Consider the following 22,418-nt stretch of genomic DNA (forward strand, 5'->3'; position numbering starts at 1 on the left):
CAATGCATTTTTATTTTTAATGTATTTGCGAAAGCTTTTCTATTAAAATAGCACTTTCTCTAGGAAAATACACTCTTATTACAACATTCATGTTTGAGCAATATCTGATACACAAAGAAAGAAAATATGTTGACTAATATTATTTGAGGAAAAGAAATGGCAATAGCAGTACGTAACAAGATATTTCATTATGTAAGCCTTTTAAAACACATAATAATAGATAAAAACTCAAAGCACAAATTAACCATATCCTCCAGACAACTATAGTAACTAAATGAGAAAGAAACAAACAAAAAACCTGACGCTTACTTAACATGCCCCTGTAGTTGAGGTCCATGTCCCGACTCTCGGAACGAATCTTAATGGCATCTAGGATGGCATCAGGTGACAACAGTCCAGAAGGTCTTACGACATTTAGTAGTTCTGTTAGACTCATTAGTGGCAAACGTACTGCTTGCATGATTTCAGCATGGTTTTCCTTGGGGTTATGTTTACACCAATTCATCAAAGCTTGGAAAATGTCCTTCTCAGGAGCTGCAAATGAGTCTCTCAGTACAATACTTAGAAGAGCAGACTGGAAAAGAAAAACAAACAAAAAACTCCAAATAAACAGAAATAAAATTATTTAAAAAAAAATAAAATAAGGCAAAAATTAATGGGCATTTTAACTTGTACTTATTAAAAATAATCTCCAAAGGAGTGACCACCTGAAACTGTAGCTTATTTTAGTTACTTATTACCTATTATTTACGTGATGGATTCTCTAATTCTTGCATATTACAAACCCACCAGGAGAAGTAAGTCAGAATTGAAATGTGGAGAACTATTCAAATCAATTTAATTCCAGTTACTACTTCAAATTTACTTTGAGATACAGGAAGTGATTTGGAGATTTGGTAGCACAGTTCAAAGCATTCCTTTAAACTTAGGCTGGCATAAGAACACTGATGAGAAAAATAAAGTGTGGCTTGGAATCACCTTTTTAAAACATTTCTAACTATTTGGGATTTCCCCCCCCTCCCCGTCCTCCCCTTCTCTCTCTCTTTTGGTACCAACTTAGAATCAGCAGGTAAAAATTTCAGTGGCTCTTATTCATGCAAAAACCCCACAGACTGTAAAATGAGAACAAGAAGAATTGAACAGCTTTTTGATTTTCACTTAGCTAGCAGATTAATTAGGATTTTCCCTAAGAAAAGGATAAATCTCTCATATATACCAGGACTGGCTATGGCAAAGATGTCATAAAGTATGCGCTTCCTGATAAAGTCTGCTAATTTCTTTATTGGTAACATGCTCTCAGAGCTCAGATTTAACAAACTGTGCATGACAGTCAAATTATATCACTTCAGGAACAGCTGAAAAAAGACAAAGATTAGATTGTCTGCTCCCACCTTTTATAATACTCCATCAGATTTACTATAATTAGCTCTACTGACTGGTCAAAATTAAATACCTAAATAATTCAGAACAGATCACCAGGATTTTCAGTTCAGTTTGGCTTGAACATTTCCAACTGTCACAGTTTCACTAGTATAAAATGATATCTGTTATCTAACTTATAAACTTGTATTGGGTGCCCCCCTTAGTATTTTATCATAAAGCTGCATACAGATTAAAATTAACATTTCTGGGGGAAAAAAAAGGGCAAACAAAGTATATACCTTAGAAAGTGACAGGAAGCCTTCACTGGAGAGCACCTCCTGGGCATTTCTATCCATAAACATACAGCACATACAAGTTAATTTGGGAAGGGAATAAAGACTGGCAACATCAAATGTCATACAGACATTCTGAATATTAAGTATTGTGCAAAGATACTCAGACGTGGAATCTTCCAGTTCTGGGAACCCATATTTATGTGCTAGGCTTAGGAAGTCTAGGAGAACCTCCTCTTTCTCATCTCGTAGTGTAGCACGACCAGTGTAAATATATTTCAACAGCATGGTAAATGCTTCTGCAGTGGTGTCCTGAAGAGGAATTTCTGCTTCAGGCTGAGATTCTCTCATTCCACCATACAATAATGCTCTATAAGGAAGATAAAATTTGAGAAATTTATATCCTGATAAAATCTGGGCAGAAAATAGAAATGAAAAAATTACTATTTACAGCAAGGGGAATACAAAGGGGATATGGTTTAAGAATCTACGAAAGAAAACCACTTATACTTGGCATTTAAAGCACAGCTCTGCTCTGAAAGCAGCTGCACAAGAATAATACTCTAATGTGTCATATTTTTATCTTACACAACTCTCCATTTGCACTTTGCACATTAGCTTTCAAAGCAGAACTTGAGAGACGTGACTCTTACCTTTCTCTTTTTTTTTTTTAAATATAGTGCTATCAGTAAGAAAGGAAAAAAAATGAAAAATTTTCAGAAAGCAAGTGAAACAAATAGTTCACCGCTATAATAGCAGTGGCAGATTAGCAAATGTCAGGATTCTTGATCCTCTATTCCCTACCCTAAAATCCAGCACATGTCAACTCTGATGAAATTCTGAATCTTGAGAAAAATCAGAGTACTCACAATTATTTTTTAAAAAACAGTAGACAGTTTGAACACAATTTGCATACACACTGTCCTTTAGTTATCAGCTTATCCCTCTGACAAAATTAACTGGAAGATTATCAGGAAGTTCTATTAATTACATTTAGAATGAAAAATGCCCAGCTCTTAAAAAAGATGGATTAGTATTATTCCTAGTTGTAAAATACATATCCTAACCAGCCAGACCTCTTTGAATACTCAACTCCAACACAATAAAATTAAACTTTCTAATTGAGTATATTCCCTAGAGGCACACCATCCATACTCTCAGAAATCAAAACAATTTTTCTGTTCTGAAGTTATCTTCCTCTTGAATTTGTGAAACTATATTCAAAATCCAATTTAATGAAGGTCAAAAGAATAACATCATGACATGGTATTTATCTTTTTATATTTGGACACAATGATTTGATGCGCTGGGAAACATTCACACAGAAAAGGTCACACTCAATGGACAGATGATTACACCCTGAAAAGTTCATAGAGAAACAATGTTTATCTTATCTGCATGAAAATTTCCTGTGAGCCTGACAAAAAGCTATACTTCACCTGAAATAATGGCACCTAGCAGCCAGGATCACTCTGTGTGCAGGAAAACGTTTCTTTTCTACAATAAAGGTAACGTCACTGTATTCTTCACCATTCATCAGAGCACCAATGTGCTCAGACAGAATGTGAACGTGGTCAATCTCACCCACAGCTGTGTAAGGACGAAGTGGATGGCTGTTACTCATCTTGGATGGATGGTGATACTGGTAGCCTAAAGGGAAAAAGAAAACAACCAGAGTTATAAAGGGCACAAATATTAAAAAATAGCAAAGATCAAGCTGCGATTACGAAAAAAGTGACCAGTGTAAATTACCATACGTTACAAGAAAAATTAAACCAACAGGCTTCCTATTAAAGTTCATTTACAGCAGGACTTGATGCAGCTTGCATCAACAATTCTAGCTGACAAAGTATTTCAGAGAATTCTGTCACCTTGTTGTTCTGTCAACCCATTTACTTAAAAGGCATCCAACAAAAGGAATTAAAAATTGAACAATTTTAAAGTTACCATTAGAAAGCATTAAAACGCACATAATTTATAAAGAAAAATAATTTGACCAATTAAGCATAGTCTTAACTCCTAAGTCTCTACTAAAATCAGTGATGAGTGAAAACATCAGTGTTTTTGCAGAACTCCAATCAACTTTCCAGAACTGGGAGAAAATAAACAATTGAGATAATTTTTAATAAATAACAGACAAAGTCTGTCAAAGAGCAAAGCTTTACAATGTACAATTCAATTTTCTTAACCTTTCCACTCAGTTTTCTTGATGCCTTCTTGTTCCCTGATATATGTAAGGAAATAAACCCCCTAATACCTCTCAGTCATAAAAGTAAGAGATTGTCCACTAATGTACAATATAGATTAATGCATTAGCTGTATCTTCTATGGAATTATTTTGTTACTTCTTAATTCACAGGAGGTCTTAGTTTTGTTGGGTTTGGTTTATTTCAGCAACAGAGGCTTTCTGTAGTCTCAGTGGCAAGAGGATCCGCAGGAGAATTTAGGTCTTAAATCAGCTCCTTTTGTTACATTTTGGATTACTGTTAAATAGAAGTTGTCTGTTTCAGGTAATAACCATCCACATTTTCAGAGACACCTTCTACACTCCAGTGACTAGCCACTTCTCAACATGGGCACATACTTAGTGTTGAAGAAAGACGGTGTACCACAAGAAGCAGGAAAATGATGAGGCCATACCCTGCACACAGCTAACACTAATCTTTCAAGTGAAATATTCATGACAAGAATGCATTTTTAACCTATAGTTTAAAAGTATTATGAGAAAATATGCATCTGTTTTTCATTTCTGCCCTAACAAAGAAAAGAAAACATGTGCCCACGGGGTTAAGTATTATTTGCACTTCTGTAACACCTGGAAACAACCCAAAATCAAGATACTGTAGAAAGAGGGTCCCAAAGAACTTTCAAATAAACTAGAAGTGTTAGAAAGTAAGAGTTGAGAAAAATACAGCATACTAAATTGATAATACAGCTTACAGCACAAATGGGAACAAAAACCCAGCTTTCCTGAGGCTGCCTCTGCTACTTGAATTGGAAGCTCTGTGCCCATGTAACCACTACAGTGTGGAACCAGCAATACTGGCCGAGATACTGGAGGCATCCTAACCATGGGAACACAGAATACTGTACAGTCATTCTTCTATCCTGACAGGAGACTAAATTAATGTTTATGTTTTTTCAGAATAACAGACTGTTTCTTCCATTTGCACTAATTAATTTACAATTAGCTAAAGCAACTCTGCACTGAAGAGATTTATGCAACATATACTTCCAGTAACATTTACCTTGTAACAAGCAAGATTAATTTAACTCACATCAGTCTAGTTGCATCTATTTATACCAGCAATAATATTTATCACAACATAATTGAGACTTTAGAGACAATAGTAAAATTGAAAAGCCCTCAAAATATAAAAACTTTTATTACACCAAAGGAGAAAAAAAAAAGGATGTATTTATTACTCAGCTGCAAATCTCAGGCCTCGATGGCCTTCACGACTTCTGTACCTTACAAGTCTATAATTGCTGCTGTTGGTCTTCATTCACAATAGTCAGGCAACCCAGTCATATGCGAGTTACATGCACATTATCGAGCAATTCTGTACTCTCTCCTGCTAGTTCTGATTTTGATTGATTAGGGAAGTTCATTTATGATACTTCATGCATGTGTAAATACAAGCACATTCTGGGTTTAAATTCTATTTTTATTTCCCTTTCTTCTACATTCTACTTCTTTGTTTCCTACATCCACTTTTATCTCTAAAAAACACGAGCAGGTGCTTTCTGCATAAAACAGAGACCGTAAAATTGGCAGAGATATGGGAAGGCCATCAGCTGCACAGTAGCTATAGATGTTGTCATGTACTAACAGAGTGAAAAGTTCAAAGGAAAATTGTTTCCATTTCAGGTTAAATAAATACAATCAAAAGCACACTTCCCTCTCAAGGACATAAACCTCTCTCTAAGGAAGAATCAGTGCATAGAAGGTGGCAAAGTCTGAACTGGGGACACTTATTAACAAGTCGGTGATGCCAGTCCTTATGAACATCAAGACCCTGAATTACCACAAGCGATGAGAATAGAAATTTAGAAGGCCCTCTGTGTAAGCTGCAAGACAAATTTGTTTCGATGTTAAATGCTCTCCAAATTGCTAGTACAACTACTATTCTAAATTGACAGTTTCAACCAAGCACACATGGATCACAGGGAATACAGGACTCAAACGACAGCTATAGGCCTCTGGCTGAGGAGCCTTTCAAGCTTGAATGATACCAAGTGTTGGAAAGTGGCAACTTTATGAAACTGTGTACATGCCTTATATGCTTTCTGTGGGTAACACCAGTATATAGAAAAAGCACTCAAACTCATTTATTTGTTTACCACTATGCATTTCCAATGCAAGTTCTGTCTGTATTGTGGATTTTCCATATAAAGCAGCGCGGTGAGAGAAGTCCCACCTTCAAAACACAGAACCAAATAATACATGATTTCAGATGTTCCCAGACTGGATTAATTAATGGTACGAATTCAGTCAATCCCTGAAGTGATCTGCACATTTCTTGTTTGAGGAAGTAAAAAGTAATATACTGCTTTAGTTGTGGCAAGCTGCTATGAGCTCACAACTTCCTTGTATAGCTAAACATATATTTTTCTAGTTGCAGCTCAAAGTATTATTTATAATAAAAAAAGACAGATGCTGCCAGGAGCTTGGCAAAACCCTTCTTAAAGATCCCTCTGGCATCTTCTGTCATCAAAGCTAATTAACTGCTTCAGGAGTCAGCTGCTGCAGTTCATGCCACAGAAATAAACAAAACAGTCTTCTCAGTGAGTCTGAGGCACCATTAAAACTGCAACAATCTCAAAAGGCATCTGCTAAAGTCAGAAGGCCTACAAATCACTTCCGTGTAAGACCCCATGGGAAGACACACTTCTTGGTGGCCATCTTCAACAGTGAGCCTGTGAAAAAATGCGGCCTAGTATTTATTACATGATGCAATATGCAATATTACACAATGCATGTCATGGCTAGAAAAACAACAAAACCCCACAGTTTTCAGCTTGCTATATTTCTTTTTAGTAAGTAATCTATAACATGTTATGGCATACAAAAATGTGACATAGAAAATGCAGCAACAGCAAAACCCCAATGACATCTTTACTAAAGAACTCTCAAACAAGAGCTGCAATGAAGACTAGTACTCAGTCACTTCCCCCCCCACCCCTCCCACCCCATTTGGGATCTTACTGAACAGTCCTCTAAAAAGCAGTGCTGTTTCAAAGAAACATGGAAGAGTTGTTTTTACACCAGGCACAGAAAAAGGAATATTAAGAAATTGTTCATGAATAATTTGGATTTTTTTCTTATATAAAAATCAGTGAAAAATGTTTACATAACTGATAACCCTATTGAAACTTGAGCAATAAATGCAAATAGACAGACTATTGCTAGAATTAAAAATTACATTAAATAAGTCTGGATTATAAACACTGAGCAAATAATTTCATATCCTTGAAACACTTAATTCCTTCATCATTTAGTTTGCACCCAGCAAGATAATAAAGACTTTGATAGAATTACAGAAAGGGAATTTTCTTATATCTAATTCTCTTACACCACTATTTTATCTAGAAATAGGAACTGGTTCTCAGTTGACTGGAAGGGATTTGAATAGTATTTCAATTTTTGTAATTCATTACTTCATAAAATATTTTGCTATGCTTTAAATAAATTCCAGCAAAATATTACTTTAATTATGATTTCTATTACCATAGACTCACAGAACATGGTAGGTGTGACAGTAAAGCTATTGTACAAACATACCATTGTTTCAAATCATACGGTTTGTTTTTTTTAAAGGATATAAACATGTCTTTATACAACACTATTTTGTACTTACAAGTTCTGGTACAGTAAGAGAATCAAGACATAAGAATTTTTAGTAAATATTTCAAGACACACAGAGCATAACCCAAATAAATACTTTGACTCTCGGAACCCTCTCTACAAAAGCTCCTTTGCCCTTCTAAATAATAACAAAGTTGACTATGAATGAAAATTGTAACAGAACGGGGAAAAAAAAACCCCATGTTCTGATACTTAGTATCCAATAATAACATAATCAATATAGTATGCATTACAGATATAGAATAGGAAGGATCAAGTAAATCAAATTCACAGAACTTTTAAGTCTCACCTCCAACCCTTCTGTTGTGAAAGGTCTAAAAGAAGAGCAGATGTTAACGATGGTTACACCATAACACCATTCAGTGACAGCATTCTAAACAACAATTTAGTACCGAAAATGGTTTGACTTAAAGCATATGGGAAGTTATGCACTACTAGTCTGGAAACACATTCCCATTACTTAAGTGCTGTACTGCTAATGTTTTACTTTCTGCCCAAAGATGTATTCTTCTGATAGAAGAGCTGGAATAAGTTTAGCTAGGTACAAAGATCATCATACTAAGCACAGATTATTTGTTAACATACATATAAAATAGGTATTAATGCACTCGATACAGCCTGGTTAAAATGGCATACAACTAAACCCTTAAGTTAAAATCTCAAGAAAATACATTGGTCCACTCACCAGTAAAGCTGTCTGAAGATCTACAGTGGACGTAGCCTGTAGGCAGATGACCAACTTCCTGAAAATTAGGGTTCTTCGCCATTCTGAACAACAGACAGATTGAACAGCAAGCTCATAGAAACGCTATTCAGCAACATCCAGCTGCACAGCAACAACTGTACCATTTCCTGAAACAATGCATAAAATATATACCATCAGAAATTGGGGGCATGTAGCCTATGGCAAAAGTGAGAGATACATACTTCTTAGTTAAAATTTTTGTGGAAATAAATTCTTAAAAAAAAAAATCTCTCCATTCTACGGGAAAACGCCTAATGATGTTAAAACACAGCATTAGAATTTCTTTTTTAGAGCCATCATCATTTAATTTTGACCAGTCTTTTTTTTAAACCATCAAAAAAGATGGTAACATACTGCCATTCATTTGTTCATTATAAGCCACAGAAATTTCATTCTGACATTCTTGCTACAGCATTCATGGCCCTGAGAACACCATTTTCCCACATGGGTGTCCTAATTAAACCTGGTCTATACAAACTGCATCACACACATTTTATTCCCTACACATCTAAATTTCTCCAAGTGCTCTTTCTAGCTACAGGTTTTGGGGATTGGGTTTGGGTTTCGGTGGTTGGTTTTTTTACAATACTTCAGGCAGTTGCAGATCCTTCTCCCGTGCAAGCCTTTAATTTTACAAACAGGAAAACAAAACAAAACTGTAGGGTGAGGAAATACAGAAATATAGAGGCTTTATTTGATTAAATACATAACCAACATAATGAGTCTCTCAACAAGTATAAATTATTGTTATTCTTTGCATCATACCTGCCAGCAGGAAAAATAAACTGTATTTCATTTGGTAAACAGATGATACCTTGATCTATGAATTCTCTCATAAAAGACACTCTAATCTTCCTTAAAGTATATGTTTAAGGGAGCAAGGGAGGAGAAGGAAGAAAAAATATTTTCAGGTAGTCTCATGAACTGGAAAGTAACCACACCTTAACCCAGAAAATTGAAAACAGGTATTTGACAAAAAAGATCTCCTGGTTTTGGAAAATAACATGTCATATCAAAATATTTGTTCCTACAAGTAACGCGTGTTATCAAGTTGTCTTGTATTATCAACATACATTCAAAAGTAATTTATAAAAATTCTTGTGGAGTTTTAGATAAATATGAGTGAACAGACCCCAACAGAACCCCCTCAAGCACCTGATTTACAGGTTTGTAACAAGAAATGCCAAATACAACTGCACTGTGAGTAGACTCAATTCTTAGAACACATAAAAAATTAAGTGATCCCAGCACAGGGCTTTGGGATCTGTACTTTAAAAATAACGCAAGCAGAGAGCATTACTGGGCAAGCAAGACTACAGGCAGATTGCTAACAAGTTGAGTTGTTTTAATGTCTGATAATGTGACAGCTTCTTCTAAGTCAAAGGTAATGTCACTGAATCACAGTAGTGCTTAACTTGCAAGAGTGGTTAAGTACCAAGACCACGGAAGAACCTGTGAAAATATTGTGTGTGCTGTCAAAGCCTCAAAATATTAAACTAATATTTAAAAAAAAAAAAAAAAAAAAAAAAGACACAACAGGGTCTTGCAAAGCGCCGGGGCAGGCAGAGGGGAAGGCAGGTGAAGCCGCCGCATCACGCCCACGGACGAGGGGGCGGCCGACAGCAGGCGATCCGCCCAAGGTCGCGCCCGGGGAAGCCAGGGCCGCCGCCGCCTGCCCAGAAGCCGCCTCCCAAGTCTGGGGGCGGCGGGGAGGCGACCCCCCCGCCCGCTCCACCGCCCCCCGCCCTCGCAAAAAGGCGCTCCGGGTGAAATCCCTTCGGCGCCCGGTGCGCCCGGCCGCCTCCCGCTGGCGGCCCGCGCTCCCGCCAGCGGCGGCGCCGCCCCGGCCCGCTCCCGGTCGACCCACCCGCGCCCGGGGGGAGCCACCGGCGGCAGCACGCCGGCCGGCCGGCCCGCCGAGGGGCCGCAGCCCACCCCGGGGGAGGCTTCGGGAGCCGCCGCCCCGTCGCCACGAACCCGCTCCGCAGGGGGGACGCGGCCGCCGCGCCCGACCACCACCCTCCCCCGGGACTCACCGGCCCCGCCGACGACAAGGCCTCCACCCCCTGCCCTACCGTCGCTACGTCAACCGGCGCGCTGACGTCACTTAGCAACAGCGGCCGTCCTCCTGCGTGCTGACGTAAGCAAGCACCCTCAGGAAGGGCGCCGGTACCGGCTCGTTTCGGCCTCCGTCCTTCCGCTCACGCGGCGCCCGCTTTCCTCTTCCGGCCATAGCGCGGAGGCGGCCGGTAGCCGAGCGGCCGCCGCTGGGCCGGGCCGGGGAAAGAGCGCCTGGGGCTTGGCCCCCACAGGGGCGGCCGCAGCGGGTCGCGCTCCCGCCACTCCTGCTGGGGGGAGCCGCGGGGCCTGGGGCGGACGGCCGGGAGAGGCCGACGGCCGGGAGAGGCCGGCGGCCGCCGCCGCACCGGGGAAGCTTCTCAACGCGAGGGTTACGGTAGTGGAGCCCCGGGTGGGGCTGCGTGAGAGCTTCGTGGCCGCCGCCAACCTTCCAGCAGGTGCCAGCGCTTGTCAGAAACCGGGCTCTTGTTCAGGCAAGCGGGGCGCGTAAATGCCCAGCCCGTATAAAATGGCAACTGCTGTCCAACCTTCCCTGCCCTTCCCATCTGCTGTTATTCGGCCACATTCGAAATACACGTTTCCTTTACTGAGGTGTAGCCGTGTGTTTGCCAGTCGGTGATACCTGTTCTGCTGTCCGGAGTGTTGGGAACCTCTTCCTGTCTAAGGAGAACACCGGCTTGTCTCTATCTGACCATAAGATTCATTTCTACTCTACTGTATGAAGCTAAATTTAGGCCCTCCAAGTGGCAAAGCACTACATGTTTATTTAATGCTATGCTTTATTTAGCTGAAAATAAGTGTTACCCTGGAAGAAGTAAAAAATAGCATTGTCTGTAATCAGAACATGAAATAATTTCAAGTTTTAACAACCAAAATCTTTAACATCTGTTGCAAGCTGAAAGAATCATCACTTTTTCTTCAGTAGTTTATTCTTGGATTTCATAACAGAATACTGGTTTTAATTAGTTCTCAGTATGGCAAGCAGCAGTTTGATTTTGGTTTTCTTTTTTTTTAAATACCTTGCCCACTTCATGATACTGCTGTAACTAGCTTGTAGATTCCAGTGGTTACTAGTTTCCTCTTTACTACCTCATCATCTCTCACCTTGTCTATACATTGTCAACCACATAAAAAACCCAAGGGTAATCCCAAGATTAGTAAACATGGTTAGAGTAACTTTTGAGTACTAAGCACAGAACCTTCTGCATAGCCTGCTCCTCCTCATGTAGTTATCCACTGAACTCCATAGGCACACCCTTTGACTTACTCATCTGATTTACTAACTATCCCAGTTCTATTTACTGGATTCCATACAATTGGGTCAATAGCTCTTCCAGTCACACCTGTACTTTGAAGTGTAGTGAAACAAGTCTGAGTGAAACACTGCATGCTGATAAAATATGAACCACCGAGTTACATGCTTGTAAAATGTTGATACTTTCCTTGCCAACACCTTGGTCATAAAGCTTTAGATGATTTATCTGTATTGACTGAAATAAAACTTAGTTTTAGACAACTTCACTTAGACTACTATTAGTCAAAATAATTTTTCTACTCACATGATCTAGTAAGAGATTCTGAATGGTAAGGAACTGCAGTTAGCACTTGTGCTTCAGTTGAGTTTCACTTCATTTTAAGTTCCTGTTTCAGAACACCAGCAGCAGAAGGGATGTATATGAAAAACAATTTAGCCATCACAACCTATGTAAACTGCAATCAACTGAGTGCTTTGTCTCATTGCTGTAGCTCTCATGCTTCTTGGCACTACTCATCCTACTAACTTCAGAAGATACCATACTACAGTTACACTAGAACAGTCTTCAAATTAAGAGTCTTCTTAATGCTGCTGTCAGGTATTCTGCAATGTTGTATACCTTCTTTAACCTAGGATGAAGTTTCATGAGTCAGCTTGAGCCAATCTAACTTTCTGCTAAAATGAACAGCTTTATTTACTCATTCAGGAAACAAGAACCTTGAACTGGCTCCTCATTTTTGCTTAGTAAACCTGGCATAAAACTAATCCAGCAGTCAAGAAAATCTTTGCCACTTTATTAAGGTGAATTAGCCTGCTTGAAGCAGGGGGTGCAATGTCAAAAGCCCCCTATCTGGGAGGAAGAAGACTGAGATCATGTGGTGACAGCTATTAAGACAGCTCACTTAAAGAGATCTTGCCCCAAACAGTGGTTAACTATATTGTCCCCATCAAAATGACCTAACATACAGGAGAATAATTAACTGCACAAGGAGTAAGACAGGGAACAGGCTAGATACTAGTTCTGGAAGTACAGGAAGGCAGGAATAGAGAATGCAGCTATGAACCAACAGTATTTATTGTTGCAGAAAAAAGGCAACTTGGCAAATATTCAAGCAGGGAAAGAATCTGTTGTATATGAATGACAACTGATAAGGCCCCACCTAAAGCACAGTATCTGTAGATATTGTAGAGACCAGCCAGAAAATACCATACAAATGACAATTGAAAATATCAAGGTTGCTTCATATAACAACAGAAAACTTAAAAAAAACACTATCTTTTGAGTTACTATGTCTACCTTCCAATTAATTTATGATTGTGCTTGCACATCTGTAGGGGGTATTAAGCAGAGCAATAGTTTTCACATTCTTTTTTCCAACACCTAAGACTCAGATGAAGCGTATAATCTATTTTACTCATTTCCAAGCTTAAACAAAATATTTTGGATTAAGTTGTATAAATGATTTTTCATGTGGAGCTCTGTAAAATGACCGAGTTTATATATGCTATCTTGTTAAGATGAGGCAGACAGAACTGAGGATTTTTCAGTTAAGACAGGACAGCAACACAGCATTTAAGTCATTAACATCTACATTAGTATAGTAGAAATCAAATGCAATACTTCCAACATTTCTGTTTTAACTTATAAGCCAGGGAGTTATTGACAGTTATTAACCCTGTACACTACGTTACTAAAACGTCCTGCTAATCAAGTCACACAGTTACCTTCCTCACTACGGTACTCCCAATTCATGTTCTTTTATCACCAGACTTCTCAAAAAAGAATCCACGAACCAAAACAGTCTTTCAGTTATCTAGGATTCAACACTTAACAAAGCAACAGGTCATACTGCTTTAAAATTATTTTGTAGTTTTTGCCAATGCTTTATTTGGAAGTGAACTGCAATGCCATTACACTATTCAACAGTCAAGTAACTGAAGACTTAGCAGGAGTTGAGTGCTACTCAAACAACAGTAAGACAGGACAGATGGTTTCTTTCTTGTTGGAAGGAACAACGGGATTTCAAAACTTGACATAGTTTACACTGTTCATAGCAGGTGGAACAGCATAAAATCAATTAATTTGTGTAACATATGTAAACGTTATGTGTTTTCCCGCTGTTTACAGGTATCATTTCAGTAACCATCACTCATTCTGAGAGGGCCAATCAAAATGTCTACTGGTAGGAAATTGTTGCTACTCTTTCATTCATTTCCTAATGCAGAACCTAAGTAAAATATAGCCCCAGACTTCCACTGAAATAAAAATTGCGAGCAAGTTCTTTTTAGTGTTGGAAGAGACGAGAAGGATCATTGTGAGTCAGCAACTATGAGACCTCTTAGCTTGGCTGTCAAACAGCAGCCAGAAAGCTGAAAGACTGAATTCCTTCTGCTGGACTGATTTATTGCCTCCAGAAAATTTCTTGTTCCAGGCAAGGCTGTTTAAGACTGGTCCTTGAAGAGTTTTGCCTGGCATAATGTAAAATTAGGACTTTCATAAACATACTATTACTCAAGTCAAAGTTAATCTGAAATTTTATTTTCTAGTATACAAGATAGGGTGTGAAGCCTTCAGGATGTTTTAACTTCATAAAAAATTATTCTCAAGGGTTTTTTTGACCTCTTTGTTGAAGCACATCAGTAGTAACATAGGATTTTTTTTGTTGTTAGTTTAAATCTAAACAGTGTGAGATGCATATCTTTTGATAGTGTTTAGTGAAATATTAGCATAATCAATGTTCAAGAGGAGAATCTGTGTAAGCACTCTTCCAAAAAATGTTGAGTATTCCTAATTGGTAACAAATTGCAGTGGCATCACAGGAGAAAAAACAGGAATTAATGTACAGTGAGGTCCCAGGGGATAGTTTTAGAGGAGACTCTGAACACGACTGATTCCTCTCCATTAATCAAGAATTTAACAAACAGTGTTACAGATTTTCTCCAGGGGGCTCAAAGTGGGCATCTCTTACATACTTCATTAGAACTAAGTGAGAGTCACCATGTGGTTAGGATTCAAAATTTCAATCCAGTAGCCATCAGGATCCTGAACAAATGCAAGTCCTTTCATTTTACCTATTAGGAAAAAAAATACAAGACAAAGTTAAGACTACATGACTAGTTCTTAATGTCAAATATGACTACTTGGAAAATAGTTTTCCTTTTTTGCCTTCCGCATAAGAATTGGTTCAAATTTAGACAGCTAATTCTGGAAACATCCAGGTTAGTTTTTAAATCAGCATTAGATCTTTGCAAGCTAAATTGTCAATCTGGCTCTCAACAAAGCTGTAGTTTAAAGTCACTTTGAAATTCTATCTTTTGTTGATTGAAGTTTTCTGTATATACCCCTCTAAGTGTTCATCCTCTAAATTCAGAAAAATATTTTTGTGCTCCAGGATGTTTTAACATATTTTGTTGAACTGGCTTTGCCAGTATAAAATCCTGTGTTTCTCTGTGCTGTTCATCTTCCATCATTCCTGCCTCCACACTGAATTTTTATGTTACTGTTTTTTGTTTGTGGTTTACAGTACACACTTCCATTACTTCATAAAACAGAGAAATTCAGGACAAGAATGTTTTAAATTTTACTGTTGGAAAAAATATTACTCATTAAAACAGGGTCCCCGGAAGTTGTCTTCAACAGTAATTCAGGATAGCACAGCTTAACACGTTACCTTAAAGCGTTAACCACACACTTTTAATTATACTTGCTCTATTATTTACTATAGCAGAACCAACCTAACTCTTCATATATATTCTAGTTGCAAAAACTTCTGAGAAAATAGTAATGTTTGATTCAGTAATATAGGGAAAGAAAAATAACATTAGGTTTCTCAGCCTGCTCCACAAACAACGAAGGTGAAGTCCAAAACTTCTTCCTCCTCCTTTGTATTTGCTGCAGCAATTCTATTTCTTAACAGCTTAACAGCTTTTGCTCTCCCCCTCCCTTGACTGCTTCAAGAGTTCTTTCCTGTGATTTATTCCATTTACAGTCTAAACTTCCCCTCCTACATACTTAGAGCTGTGCAGTGATACAGAATCAAAGTCAATATCTCTCACTTCAACTCTCTGAGTTCAACAGGTGCTGAACAAATTAAAAAGGGCTCAGAAAATCTGAAACGCTAGAAATACAAAGGTCAATTCTTAAATCAAGAAATCTGTTCAAGTTTTCAGCTACACTTCTTACATTTCGTTCAGCTGAGAACGCAGTGAATAAAATGAAAATCATTTAAGTCTCTTTTCAACTACTTGTTCTTATTCCTCTAGCAAGGAATCGAGAAGATCAATACCAATACGTGTAAACTGAAGCTTCAGGTACTAATGTTACTTTCAAACTAAAAAAAAAAAATGCACCGTTAGTACAGGCAGGTCTAGTTTCTATAGCCAGAAGGAAGAACGTTGGAAGTGTGGGAAAAGCAAAACAGCGAAAAATCTGCAAAACACATGTTTCCTTAACACATGGTGCCCAGAACAAACACAGGACGGGATGGAGATCCAGTGATTTGCATTGCCGTGGCACCAAGGAGGAAGCGAGGTGGAGGCTGTGTGGTCCCGTTCTTCCACTTAGCTCAAGGAACATTTGACATGACTATGCAGATTTGTCTCCTGCTCTTCCCCTTCTCTCAAAGACCCTTTTGCAGCACTCTGCAGACCTTATCTCTCACTCTTCCTCTTTCCCACAAAAAAACAGTGCACAACTTGCACCAAGGAATGTGCTGTGTCGTTACTCAAGAAACAATGGCTTGACCACAGTCCCACTCACTCACACACATACATACTTAGATAAATACTACCCCGAGTTTGCATCTAACTTGGAGGGATGATAATCCGATACCAAATCAGAGGGACAGATCGATGGGTTTGTGCTCCTCACCCGCCCCCAGAAGAGATGCCTTTTAGTAAGATTTGGGCCCTTGGCTATGCTGAGTGATTACCCGGGTATTAAGTGTGTGTGACTGCAATCGTTCTTTTTGTGTGTAGTGCTATATAGCCAACCTGCAGTTTGTGCATTTATCATAGGCAATCTTAAAGAATCTGTCCATATTGCATAAGGATAAACCGTACTATTTGTGAACCTGACTGCTTCTCTTGAATGCAACCAGACCTACAGCATACGGGCTGTTCGTGCATCTGGTGTCAGGCCTACAGTTACGGCCATAATTGGCATACCTATTAAGAGATAAGTCCAGCCGCCCCTAGCCCCTCTAATCTCTGAGGATCGGCTAGAACGCAAGGGGATTCATCTCTTACCAAATTAATTCATTACCTTAAATGCAACAAAGAAGTATCACAGATTTGTGCATGTTCCTGAGTATTAGATGTCTGCTTTGGAATGCATCGGTCCTAAAACTCTCATGAGGTCTATCCAGTTGAAAAATGCAAGACTTCTCACTGCTGATTTCTGTATTTTAGGCTATTTTGGCATGGAAATTCTTTGTTTATATACTCTCTAGGCATTTGAACTACACATTATGCATTTTTCACTGAAAATCATACACGTCAAATATGATACAGACTAATCAGGCTATTTCTACCAAAGCTGGCAGAACAGCTAAAATGGTAATGGCTAGTAGGTGGCATTAGGTGGATTTAAATAAAAATCGTGAGAAAAGTCAAGAATTGCTCAGTTTTAATGGGTGGGAGTAATTATGTCTTCTGAGTCATCTTATTTTCATATGATAAGAATAAGAACAAACATATGTGACAGGTGAGTTTGATCCATGTGAAAGTAAACTCTGTAATAACCCTGGGCAGTAGTATACATAGTAAAATATGACATCAACAGAGCATGTGAATTTTCCTGAAGGCCAGACAACATACAGAAGGCATGTGGCTAGACTGATTAACTACTGTTGCCAAGATGGATCTATTGTCAGTGTTGCCCGCTGTGTAAGAAGGTGCAGGGGTAAGTAGTTCTAGCACCTTTGAAGCAGTGGCAACTACTAGAAACCTATTACCCAGCTTTCCAGGTAGATCTACTAGACAGAATATATTAAAAACAAGGGAAAAAATTGAATCGCATTTCTGATCAAGACTTACCATCATCTGGTTTCTTCACAAATTTCACTCCTAGTTCTTCAAACCTCTTACAAGCTTTATTGACGTCAGGGACAGCAATTCCAATGTGTCCTGTGCAACAAGGTAAAAAGAGTGAAGTACACCATAAGTATTGCTGGGTGTTCTAGGGAAAAGTTTGCTCAGTATTTCACCTTGTGCAAGATGTTTACATGCTGTAGTTCACATACAACATGATTGTATACAAGAAAAACAACACTTTCAGGAAGTTGGCTTTTTCATAATGCCTTTAAAATAGGAACTTCAGAGTTAAAGTATTTCATATTATCTAGAGTAAGAAAAAAAAGATTTTTCAATCAAACTCTTATCTGTATTTCCTTTCTGGAAGCATGTCCGTATTCACAGGATTTTGTTGCTTTTGCTCAGTTCAACAGTACAAGTTTGTCATTAATGCTGTCTTTGCAGAGACTAACGCTAACGCTGTGCAAGGCCTGAGCTTACAAATCAATTCAGAAGCTTTAAATGTCAAGTGGCTAGATTGAGCATGAATCTTATTTCACAAGCCAGTGACCTTTCAAGCACTCAAAATATCAAACCAAGGCACACAAATGCTATCCTCAGTGCTACAAACGGAACTCTCCTTCTAGCTTAAAATGAGTAGCCAGTGGATTATAAAATAGAAATCCAAATCTAAATCAGTCTAAACACCATGATAATCTGATACACAAGAGCAATTACTGTACTTCATTCAGTAGTTACTATTAGCATGTGTTTGCTTGCCAGAGGATTAGATTCTTTATAAAAAGTGTCACTGCAGCACATTACTCTGAAACACATTTATTTACCTATTTTCACAATCTTTCCCAGCGTACATGCTGGAAGAAAAGAGATAAAGGATAAGATGGAAGTTCCCTTCTTTCCTACTGCTAGTACGTTTTCTTCACAGTAACCTACTAGAAAACTCTTACCATCCATACAAGTTTAAAATATTTTCTCATTAAAAAACGACCTACAGCATATACTTACCCAATAACCTTTGCACAGAATTTATACAGATGTTTTCTAAAAAACATCTGAAGCTCCATTTTTCCCCAGTACATGAGAGAAAAAAATGTAATCACAATAAGCCAAAGCTTAAAAACTACAAACACAAAACTAAAGACTTACCAAATCCTCGGGGATCTGAATTGCCATTGTGATAAGACTGTTTTTCATCATTTTCAGTGCCCCAGTTGCTGTAAGAAGTAATTATTAGATACTGAAGAAAAGCATCAAAACTAACAAATCCTAAATGTTCAGTTTCCTCAGGAGGGTAAGCTGTTTCTCATAAGAAACCAGAGAATTTCAGCTGTTGGCTGCATTGATTAAACTAACAAAATTTCCCCTGGTTCTGGGGATAGTCTCAAGGCTAATCCAGTCACGTTCACAGCCCTTCATGAGTATTCAGGTTCTGTATTTTAACGAGGCAGAGACACTTCTGTCTCATTCAGATTAGAGAGAAGGTTATGCTGCATGAGTCAGTTTATCTACCCATCATTGGAGAACAAACAGTGAGGGTAGCAGGTCCTGAAGCTAAGCAAGACACTGGGGTATTTGGGAGATTCTTTCTGCATAATTACAATTAGTAGCATTACCCAATTTGTCCTGTTTATGGGAATTGTATGTTTTGACTTAATACCTCTTTTGGATTCCAAAAGCAATAGTTATCCATCATTAGGATGTTCTGGGGATCCAAAGAAAGTTCTAACCACAATGGGGTTTCCTAAATTCTGTGGCTTCCTCACCCAGATGGCATGCATACTCATAATATAGCAAGCATTATTTCGTATTTATGTACCACTGTTCACCTAACAGTTTGATAGAGCTCTGAAAAGAGAAAGATTAAGCTTGCCAAGTATCCAAGACCTCAGCCATATTGTAAGGCTATATGTCAGTGAAGATGTTGCCACAGTTATTACATTTTTTATACAATCCAGTAGGATTTACACTCATTCACTTCTGTTTAATCACTGTTACTTAAATGTCATCTCTTATTATATTAACACTTACTGTGTCAGTTCAAGTGTAGCTTTTCTAGAGAAGGTCCAAGCTGTTCTCTCAGTTTTATCTTTCGGGATATCATTTTTATCTTCATATGCCAGGAAATAGAGCGAGAACTTCATTGTAGGAAAGTCAAATTTTTGAAGCAGTCTAAATGGCAACAATTATTTTGAAATAGTAACTTTAAAAGGTAATCAGGTAGCTTGCAAATAAACCAAGACGCTCCCCCCACAGAAGAATTATTGATGTGATTTTTTGCCTTTCTCACTGTAATCCACATCTCAAAATAGGTATGTTTCAAACTATCAAATAGAAACACTCCAGAACACATTACAAACCTACAAGAATTAGAAGAATCAGATGCTTAAAAACCAAACTATCAGTAACTGAATAGCAAAGCCAGTACAAAGGCTCATGTCTTGAGGTTGCCACTCTGTTCCTTGTATGTATTTCCTCAGGAAGATCTTCATGTTTACCCACTTCAAAATATGACCAAGGAATAAAAAGATTTACTTCAAAACTTATTTGTTCTGGGGAGCTCACTAGCACCAGACAAAGTGTAAGGACACAGCAGGATTTAAAAAACAAACATACCTTCAAATAAAATATTTTTACAATTTCAATAGCTAGGTATAATGATAAATTCAATTTCAGATGTGACAATTTAATCAACTAAAAAAATACTTGAGGTATACATTTTTACATAGGACGTTTAAACAAAACAAGTAGGCATGCAAAACAAATCTAATTTCTTTTTTAGCTTACCAGGTATTTAATTTTTATTTTCTCTCACCCACATCTTCATTAGAGTGGAAGTAGTTTATTTTACTTTAATCTGGACTCATTTCAAGATGTTTAAAAATATGCTAGAATTTTGTTTTGAAATAACTCATTTCAAATGTCAAGAATGTGCAAAGAGCATTGGCATAATCACATATGGCTACTGCAGGGCACGTGCCTCCCAACAACCTTCTCCAAAAGGCTGAGTTTGGACCTTGCCTCCAGCTCCCACTGCCTTGGTCTCCTATGACCAGAGGTGGTCATAAGCGACCTCCAAGAACTAGTAAAACACTTAATTTGAAGATTTGTAGCAATGACTCCTGATTATAAGCACTTTTCATAAAAGTTACCAGTTATCTGCAGGCTCAGTGAAGAGGAAGTAAGCAAGTTGTACACTGATAATGTGACCTATTTAAGAAAAAAAGAAATTTCTAATCAAGGCCAATATTAGTTCATTTACAGCTTAGGCATTAACTGTGCTGTGGGAGTTCTCACAGATTGCCAGACTGTCCAACTGGGCATCAGCTGATGGGCCAGCATTGTTTATGTACCAATTAGTATAATTACATCAAAATAAAGTTTTATTTTGAATACAATGGTAGGAAAAACCAAACTTATTGTGGCATACAACTTCTACTCACGTCATTCCAAGAATTCTCGTATAAAAATCCAGTGACTTCTTAGGATCCTTTACTCTTAACATTGTCTGCTGAAACAAAAAGTCCTGGGGGGAAAAAAGGTTTACTATTTATACATCAACCAGAATTTAATTATGCGTATTAACAAATGTGCCAGTTAATAATGAATCTAAAACTAGCAGGTTTAGAAGTAACAAATAAAGTACTACATTAAGTGTAAGTAAAACCTTTTGTCCTGATCCTACACATAGAGATTTGTGTTCAATACGCCTTTGTAACATAATGTTTAAAACAAATAAACAAAGCCACCACTGGTATCATTCAATATATGTTATCAGTGGTATCAAAAAAAGGGTATCGTTCTTATCTTTATTATTCTTTCACAGAGCTGTACTGCACATGAACCACTTTGCATGCAAGCACACTAAGCACGTCATTATTTGATATTGGGCCTCACTGCAGACACTGAATTTCAATAAAGCTAAACTCCTGAACTCATTATTTTAATTATTTCATTGCACAGGCGCTGAATTTCTGTCAAGCTTGACGATATCTTGGCTGCAAAACCGGCCTGCAATTCTGTAAGGGTATCTTTCCTCCAGCCACGGTGGCACTTTATATACCAAGGGCTAAAAGAGCAACTAAGTGGATGTAAAGTGAACGGTACGATAGCTTTGACAGATGTATTTAAAAAATAAAAACCAACCAAACAAACAGATGTAGAACAACTAAAATGCAATTACAGTGTTCTCCTAATAAAAAGTAAAAACTTTTGGGATGTGTTGGGTGATTTTCGTTTTGCAACCCTGGCCCGCACTGGCTGAGAGGCCCCTGGGGCCCCGCTCACCCCGCGGCCGAGCGCAGAGCGGCCGCTCGCCCTCCTCCGCTCCCGCGGAGCCGCCGCCGGGCCGAGGGCGCCCCGGCCGGCCTGGCCCCGGGGCGCGACGGCGCTCACCGCGCCCGGCCCAGCCGATCCGCCCTTCACCGCGATGGTGAAGCCCCACCGGGCTGGCCACCACCGGAACGGTCTCCCCGCACCCCGAGCCATCCCCGACCACCCGCCCCGCCCCGCGCCCCCACGCCGGGACCCTTTCCCGGCCCCGTGCCGCCTCCCGCCCACCGCACCTCCGCCAGGCAAGCAGCGGGCGGGGGGACGGCCGCTGCCGCAGACCCTCGCGGCGCCAGCAGCCCAGCGGCGCCCTCGATGCCCCCCACCCAGCCCACCTTCGTGCTGGCATCCGGCTCCGAGCAGGCGCCGTAGGCTGCCTCATCGCTGAGGCCGCTGAGCTCGGCCGGGGCCGCCATGTCAGGAGAGGAGGAGGAGGAGGAGGAGGAGGAGGAGGAG

General features: G+C 39.1%; 2 protein-coding genes across 3 annotated transcripts in view; both read right to left on the reverse strand.

Moving 5' to 3' along the window:
• The window catches only part of BTBD9 (BTB domain containing 9), a 135,736-nt gene extending 125,202 nt beyond the window's left edge, over window positions 1-10,534 (reverse strand). Inside the window, exons 1-5 of one of the 2 annotated variants that reach the window (XM_074863482.1) lie at window positions 10,306-10,483; window positions 8,210-8,376; window positions 3,095-3,305; window positions 1,662-2,025; window positions 310-574 (exon numbers count right to left, since the gene is read on the reverse strand). In XM_074863482.1, coding sequence (XP_074719583.1) covers window positions 310-574; window positions 1,662-2,025; window positions 3,095-3,305; window positions 8,210-8,291 — 922 coding nt within the window. In that variant the 5' untranslated portion in view covers window positions 8,292-8,376; window positions 10,306-10,483. Of the gene's footprint in view, window positions 1-309; window positions 575-1,661; window positions 2,026-3,094; window positions 3,306-8,209; window positions 8,377-10,305 lie in introns of both variants that reach the window. The other variant, XM_074863481.1, reaches the window with a different exon arrangement.
• Window positions 10,535-13,463: 2,929 nt separating this feature from the next.
• On the reverse strand, window positions 13,464-22,418 carry GLO1 (glyoxalase I). Its single transcript, XM_074863483.1, has 6 exons — window positions 22,298-22,418; window positions 21,077-21,159; window positions 19,665-19,805; window positions 18,783-18,850; window positions 17,640-17,729; window positions 13,464-14,675 (listed from the first exon to the last, which is right to left on the reverse strand). The coding sequence occupies exons 1-6, from the start codon at window positions 22,376-22,378 to the stop codon at window positions 14,587-14,589; spliced, it is 552 nt and encodes a 183-aa protein (XP_074719584.1). The 5' UTR covers window positions 22,379-22,418; the 3' UTR covers window positions 13,464-14,586.

The sequence above is a fragment of the Strix uralensis genome, chromosome 3 (genome assembly GCF_047716275.1).
Source record: "Strix uralensis isolate ZFMK-TIS-50842 chromosome 3, bStrUra1, whole genome shotgun sequence".
In the NCBI taxonomy this organism is placed as follows: Eukaryota; Metazoa; Chordata; class Aves; order Strigiformes; family Strigidae; genus Strix; species Strix uralensis.

Excerpts from the sequence above, each read along its gene's own strand:
- GLO1 (XM_074863483.1), bottom strand. The coding sequence starts at position 22,378 with ATGGCGGCCCCGGCCGAGCTCAGCGGCCTCAGCGATGAGGCAGCCTAC. Across the intron at positions 21,160-22,297 it reads AGCCGGATGCCAGCACGAAG|GACTTTTTGTTTCAGCAGAC; the intron begins GTGGGCTGGGTG and ends TTTTCCCCCCAG. Across the intron at positions 14,676-17,639 it reads TGTGAAGAAACCAGATGATG|GTAAAATGAAAGGACTTGCA; the intron begins GTAAGTCTTGAT and ends TTTTCCTAATAG.